Below are 7,500 nucleotides of genomic sequence, written 5' to 3'. Positions count from 1 at the left end.
GACTGTGGTGTGAAGGCGCTCTGAGGAGTCAGAAGACTAGCTCACATGTCGACTAAGACCCTGAACTCTCAGTTGTTCTGAAGTCATCAATCAGTGCCTTAATGTGTGAAAGTGGTGCGTACTAATGGACAGTTGGGCACTTACCTGCTCTCAGTGTACGTCTACATGCATGACCTTTGACCTCCAGTGTGTCTGTACATGTGTGAAAGCACTTGGTTGGAAGACGACATTAAAGCCATAATGTAGTCCTTCAGAGCCATAGAAATCCAGTCTGTTTGTCCGTTAACTTTTCCTTCAGTGCTGTTGTGAGTATGAAAGAATTAAGAATGTGCAGTTCATTTTCCAGATTAACATTTTGTTTAAAAAAAAAGAAGGTGTTTAACAAACATAAAAAGTCGGTTTGATTATTTTTTGTGTTTGTGACTTCTGTTTTGTTTTTTGTTTGTTTCATTTCTTCAGTTTTGAAAGAAATTCTTGAACAAATTTTGTTCACTTAGCGTTACCTTTTGGATTAAATCTCAAAGTATTCAGAACAAAGTGTAGATAAACTATCTGAAGTACGGGGACTGACCATGCCTTCCTCTGTCACCAACCAGTCAACAACCACTTCCTCCTTCCTGTTCCACGAGTTCACTGTCACACCAGAGCTCCTTCATAGCAGCCTGCATGCTGACAGCTGCGTTATCTGAAGACTGTAAGCCTTTTTGGACGACTTCAACGAGTAGAGAGCGTTAGAGCAGCCAGCAGACTGCACGCCCCCAAACAGCGATGTTTCATTCTGCACATCGACCTGTTCCAGTTTCATCCAAAAACCTTTTTTCCAACGTGGGATAACAGTCACTCTCTGTTACTGGCTGTTCAGGTCTCTCCTCTAAAACTCAGTTTGAGGATTCAGCTTTGAAGTCGGTGATGTTATTGATGCTCCTCGTGCTGTAAGTGGGTGGGTAAATAAGTCAACCTGCCTCTGTGTGTGTGTGTGTGTGTTGTCAGACATAAATAGCAGATGTATGTAATAGATGATTGTACCTTGAGGCAGCAGGTCGGCTCCCACAGAGATTAGTAAATCTGTCATCCTCCATCTTCCCACTCGCTCTTATCTGCACATCTTCTTCATCCCCCCCCCCACATGATGTGTTATAAAAACCTCTGACCTCGTGTTTATCTCGACCCCCCGTGGCTTCAGCTCAGAGTTCAAGAGGAATTACACGCCTCTACTTTCTGTACCTGCCCTGTTTTCTAAGATCAGAGGTGGGATGTCTCTGGATTCCTCTTCTTGTTTTCTTTGTTTATTTGATCCTCCTCTGCATTATCTAATTATATCTCTGAGTCTGCAGGCAGCCCTCGATTTCACTCACCAATCTGACGTTCATATGCATCATTATTTTGCTCATGAATTGAATTTTAATGTCGTGTTCACAAAAATTGGGAATTTGTAATCGAACCTCTGAACCCCAAACTCAGTCCAGTCCAACATTCATTGAATTCAACGATTCACCAGCTCTTTAGGACTCTCACATACCTTTAAACCTTCTCTAATTTAAATTAGAAACAACATGCCTTCCAAAATGAAACATGGGATTATTCTTGTATGTCGAGCCTTGGCTGTCAAAGAGTGAGGATAAGATGCTTTTGTTGGACAAAGATGGAGGTCATAGAGGAAACGACAAAGATGGAGGTCATAGAGGAAACGACAAAGATGGAGGTCATAGAGGAAACGACAAAGATGGAGGTCATAGAGAAAACGACAAAGATGGAGGTCATGGAGGAAACGACAAAGATGGAGGTCATGGAGGAAACGACAAAGATGGAGGTCATGGAGGAAACGACAAAGATGGAGGTCATGGAGAAAACGACAAAGATGGAGGTCATAGAGAAAACGACAAAGATGGAGGTCATGGAGGAAATGACAAAGATGGAGGTCATAGAGGAAACGACAAAGATGGAGGTCATAGAGAAAACGACAAAGATGGAGGTCATGGAGGAAATGACAAAGATGGAGGTCATAGAGAAAACGACAAAGATGGAGGTCATAGAGAAAACGACATGATGGAGGTCATGGAGAAAACGACAAAGATGGAGGTCATGGAGGAAACGACAAAGATGGAGGTCATAGAGAAAACGACAAAGATGGAGGTCATGGAGGAAACGACAAAGATGGAGGTCATGGAGGAAACGACAAAGATGGAGGTCATGGAGGAAACGACAATGACTCCTGATTGGTCCCTCTCACTGCGACACAATCAGGGATTGTTTGAGGCTTTTAGTCTGACGTTTTCTACATGATGTCTCGTTTTTTGGTTTATAATTCAAAAAACATAAATCTGTTTAAAGTCAGATATGAGTGTTAATCAGCCCAGAACAATAAAGATGCTGTTCCTGGTTTTGACTGACAGAAGAATCGTCGCGTCTACGTCTTAATGCTGCGGATAATTTTTATGACTGTCTTTATTTTCTTCTTCCTCAGTCACCTGGACAACCACCACCTGTGGGACCCCAACGAGTTTGCAGTTTCCTGCTTCAGGATCATCATGTACTCCATCCAGGTACAGTACACACGAGTTAGCACGGGAGCAAGTGACCAATGGCTGCATCACATGGTGGCAGATTTTACAGACTGCGTTTAAATAACATTTATTTTCAATAATGGTAACGTTGAAGTGAGCCATGCAACAGCTGATTGGTACTAACACACGTACATGAAATGATTAACACACATCTACTGGTACTACAAACACTTCATCAGATTGACTTTAACGGTGTCTCATGATATTTTTTCTTTGCTGCTCGAGATGTACTGCTAGCCCCGCCCTCCTCATTCTCTTTGATCTCACTTCAGCAGCTGTCAGTCATGTTGACGGGCTGTCATCCAGCCAGAGGCTTGAATTCAGCAGTGTCCCTGAAGCCTCCACAGGCAGAGGCAGCACCCAGCTGATCACTGGAACTCTGACCCTCTATTTTTGGACGTCTGCTCAGCTCCTCTGTTGCTCTTGTGGGTTATTTTTTAGCTATGAATTCTGGTTCTTAGAAAGTCCTTTTCCCAGGCTGTGTCGACCTGCTTCTCTCATTAGGACCGGGTTGTTCCCCAAACCTGGTCTTCACTTTACTGTTTGTTCTTAAGCTTGTCTTTGGATTATGTCAGAGCTCTGCCTCAGGAAGTTTTTCATGACCCAAAACTTGTAGAGAGAAGAGAGAGGAAGAAAAACATGTTCTCTCTGCGGCCAATCATATTATGCGGGTTTAAGGCAACCTCCACACGGCCGTTTTGGACGCCCCTCGGTTTGCCAGATATGAGAGCAGTTATCAGGTCAACAGGTGTTGCAGTGATGGAAGCGGGTCAAGAGAAGTGGTTCAGATAGAAGTGATTGTACCCGACCTAAAAAGCCTCTGCATGTTTCTAATAAGCTCCACGAGCAGAAACGTGCTCTCTGTTTTTAATTTGGACTGCAGTACCCAATTTAAACACTAGGTGTCAGAGTTACATACTGCTCCTTTAATGTTATAACAAAGTTGTTACAAACATGAAAACACATTTCAGGGGCTTCTCTAACTGCGGTTTGAAGGAGTAACATTAAACATTATATTTAAACCTTTTTTTCAGCCTAAATCCCCGGGGGACACACTCAGGTGTTCTGGGGTCCAGATGTGTGAGTGCGAGAAGATTGTGTGGCTGCAACTCCGTTCAAGTGTCTGGTGTTTTTTGTGCGTGTCTGTCTTTGACTGGAGTTGGCAGATTTTTGCGTCTCGTGTCTCTCCCAGGTGTTGCTCTGTCTGCCTCTGAGGTGACAGCAGCCTGCGTCTTGTTAGATTTAAACGATGAAAAAAACAAGCTCGCCTCCTGCAGAGACACGGTCGACTGCTCTGCTGACTTCACTATTTTTTAAAGAGCACGTCGTAGCTGAGATCCAGCAGCTCCAGGGAAATCGTCCTTCAACATCCTGAACGTTTCCAGTAAACATTTTCTGCTCTGTTGGTGTCCATGGTTACCACAGAGCAGCTCCATAGCTTGATGAACATTAACCCATATGTATACGTTTTTAAGCAGTAAGTGTTTGACTTTTGGGGAAATATTTATAGCTACCCTTTGATCGACTTCTTCAGGAGAATCAAGCAGCCGGTCAGTCACATTTTAACCACATGACTAATTCCAAACACGATCTTTGTTTTTCTCTCCTCCTCGTCGTCCAGGCTCAGCACTCGCACCACGTCATCCAGCAGGTCCTGAGCCACCTGGACAACAACAACAAGAACACGCCGCGGGTCAGAGCCGGCATCGTGCAGGTCCTCCTGGAGACGGTCGCCATCGCCGCCAAAGGCTCAGTGGGTGAGTTACAGAGCTCCCTGTATCAACTGACTGATGAATTGATTTGTTGATGAAACTGAAGAGAATGAGCGAGTCCCAGTTGGACTTGCCATGCCAAGGCGTTGCCGCGTCCCAGGTCCAAGAAGAAAGACCTGTTTCCCATGTTCAGCTGCTGCTGGTCGTTCTTTAATGGGACCAGTTTGCTTAAGGAAGTCCAACCAGGAGCTGTGAGGTCACAAAATACACCTCCCATGGTCGCCCCTTTCAGACTGCTTATTTTTCCCGCAAAAGTGCCGTCAGTACGTCTTTGTACATTCATATTGAATCCACGAGGTCGTAAATATCACTGTCCAAGTCTGTGAGGTCACACTGTGTTCCGGCGCACAGCAGGAGCTCCACACACACACACACACACACACACACACACACACACACACACACACACACACACACACACACACACACAGCGCTGCGCTCCCCCGCTGGCTCAGCTGATCCTCTCTCTCCTCTGTAACGCCTCTGTTACTACCTCTAGAGGACAGTACAGAAGGGGGGGATCACTTTGTCCCAGTGGGGTGTAAATATGGCGGCTTGAAACGGCAGTCTGAAAGGATCTAGTGGTACATAAAGTCCTCGACCATGACGAGGTGGGAATTCTGGAAGAGAAGAAGAAGAACCTCCACTTAACTGTGCTTCAAAATGAATGTAGTTAGATTTATACTGATGGTGATTATTTATGCTGTTTGTGTAACTGAATTGTGTTTTAACCGGACAAATAAAAATAAAAATATCTTCCTCCTGCTCAGGGATGATTCAAGAGTCCAAAAAAAGCGACGCCCTGTCCTTGGAAATTGAAATCACAACTCCTCCCAATCTGTGGCTCGGTACAGTATATCAGTGTGGTTAGATTTTTTTAAAAAAACGTGAAGTGAAGATGTAGAGCGGTTTCCCAGATCCCCTCGACGCCCCCTTTCCCCCGTCCCGAAAACACACAACATTCACACACATCCTACAGTAGCTCCCATGCCTTACATTAAGATAGAAGATAGATCTCAGAAAGATATCGGCCGAGTCCTACTTTGTAATCAAATAATTCAAGTATGACAGAGGAAGTCATGTCTGTTCATTGGTTTACTACAGGAGTTAAGATGAGTGCTTCTGAGATTTGTTCTTTCACACATAAACAGGGAATAGATTAGCTGCTGCTAATGGGGATCCTAATAAAGAAAGAGGATGAAGGCAGCACTGACGAATCGTATAATAAACGTCATTGATCCGGTGGAGTGAGTTCACCTTCATGAAGGAGCAACAGTATTTGATGAATGCTTGAAGTATAAAAGCAGCACGCACTCGAGTGTAGCACGACATACCGGGTGTTACTGCGTCGTTCATTGTGCACTTCACTTTGTTAACACAGCACACACACCTCATTACAGTGTGTCGATGTAGGAGAGCTGTGTGTTTGATACTGTGTAACGTGCCCTCGTTATGTTGGAGTAGATTTATTGTTTAATCCTCTGTCAAAGTGAGTTTAATCCCTGTGCCCCCCCCCCCCCCCCCCCCCCATAGAGATGGATCCTGGGTGTGTTAGCCTAGCTTAGCACAAAGACTGGAAGTGAAGGGAAACTTTTAGCAATTCTTCAATTGCAACTTCCAGCAGGTTTGAGTGGTGCTGACCCAACCTTCAAAACGTGGTCCTAAGTCTCTAATTAGACTCTCCTCCTCTGTCGCCCCCCGGTGGTGGAACGAACGACGAAACTCCATTCGATCTGCAGAGTCCCTCTGCACCTTTAGGGAAAAGCTAAAGACCCAGCTCTTTATGAACTCGGCTACGACCTTCATGATTTTATTAAAGGACAGTATTTAGGATGGATTTGATGCTGATCAGAACTCTCTGGAATAACTGTCGATGTCATGCTCTGCCTCTGGTGACTTCCTGTCAGCTCCTCTGGTCACTTCCTGTCATTACCTGTGTGTCCGATCAGACTTAAACCCGTTTGTTTGCTGACGTTGTTTCCTCCTCTCTAGATCCTTGCTTGTGTTATTCACCAGAGGCTTGAGGTGTGACTCGGTAACCTCTGACTCTACTAAACGATCTGAGGTGTTGCCGTTCTTGAGGGATGCGTTTGTTTGTAGTTCATTTCAGAATTGAACACCTGAAGCTCTCCGGGGACTCCCCAACAAATTCCTGAAAACGTAACCGGCTTTTTAAAAGAATGGGGGTACTAAGGGATCTTAAATGTCATTCTGAGCCTGTCAGTAGGAAAAACAAGCTCGTCTCATGGACACTCTTTGATCAGGAACCTTCTTCTTTAAAACACGTCTCGTCTGGTTGCTCTCTGTGCATGTGATCACAGGCCCGACAGTGCTGGAGGTGTTCAACACTCTGCTCAAACACCTGAGGATGAGCGTGGACTTCGAGCTGGGCGACAGCTCCAGGAGGAACTCCAGCACCAGCGTGTCGTCGGCGCGGGGAAAAGAGAGCGAGGAGAGGATCGTGCAGAACGCCATCATCCAGACCATCGGTAGGACGGCACTTTTCACCTTCCCTGTGTCAACAAACAAAGTGTGTACAATCCAAATATTCAGGTTTGTGTTGGAGTGATGACTCATCGTCTCTCGTGCCCTCCTGCCAGGCTTCTTCGGTGGAAACCTGCCAGACTACCAGCGAGCTGAAGTCATGATGTTCATCATGGGCAAAGTGCCAGTGTACGGGACCCCCTGCCACACCTTGGACACGGTGAAGATTGGGTGAGTCACACATTCATTAACCAAAAGACACACACACACACACACACACACTGCTGCAGCCAATCAGACCAGAGCTCCCAGAGGTCCTTCCTCCTGGATGTAGACAAAGCTTGGCTCGAAACGTTGTTGGCTCGGAAACCGTCTTTTCCTTCTCAGTTAGCCCAATAAACAGAGACAATAAACAGAGACAATAAACAGAGACAGAGAGCATACTGAACAACAGAAACATGACCACAGGGTCACTGCAGCTTAAATGAAGCAGAGACAGGACAGTGGATAGAGAAGGAAATCATGGAGGGTCGGGTTCAACCTCTGCAGGCTGCAGAGTGAAGGTTGTGTGAGCGGCTGATTTCTGCAGAGTGAAGGTCGTGTGAGCGGCTGATTTCTGCAGAGTGAAGGTCGTGTGAACGGCTGCAGAGTGAAGGTCGTGTGAGCGGCTGTAGAGTGAA

General features: G+C 45.6%; 1 protein-coding gene across 3 annotated transcripts in view; it reads left to right on the top strand.

Moving 5' to 3' along the window:
* efr3a (EFR3 homolog A (S. cerevisiae)) overlaps window positions 1-7,500 on the top strand; it is a gene marked incomplete in the record, with an annotated part of 106,060 nt that overhangs the window by 79,765 nt on the left and 18,795 nt on the right. For all 3 annotated transcript variants that reach the window (XM_065953531.1, XM_065953532.1, XM_065953530.1), the window contains 4 exon segments: window positions 2,465-2,543; window positions 4,186-4,321; window positions 6,658-6,825; window positions 6,937-7,051. In XM_065953531.1, the coding sequence (XP_065809603.1) occupies window positions 2,465-2,543; window positions 4,186-4,321; window positions 6,658-6,825; window positions 6,937-7,051 (498 nt within the window).

Source organism: Labrus bergylta, chromosome 4 (genome assembly GCF_963930695.1).
Source record: "Labrus bergylta chromosome 4, fLabBer1.1, whole genome shotgun sequence".
Taxonomy (NCBI): domain Eukaryota; kingdom Metazoa; phylum Chordata; class Actinopteri; order Labriformes; family Labridae; genus Labrus; species Labrus bergylta.
Note: the sequence above shows the minus strand (reverse complement) of the source record. Positions and strands in the feature narration are given on the sequence as shown.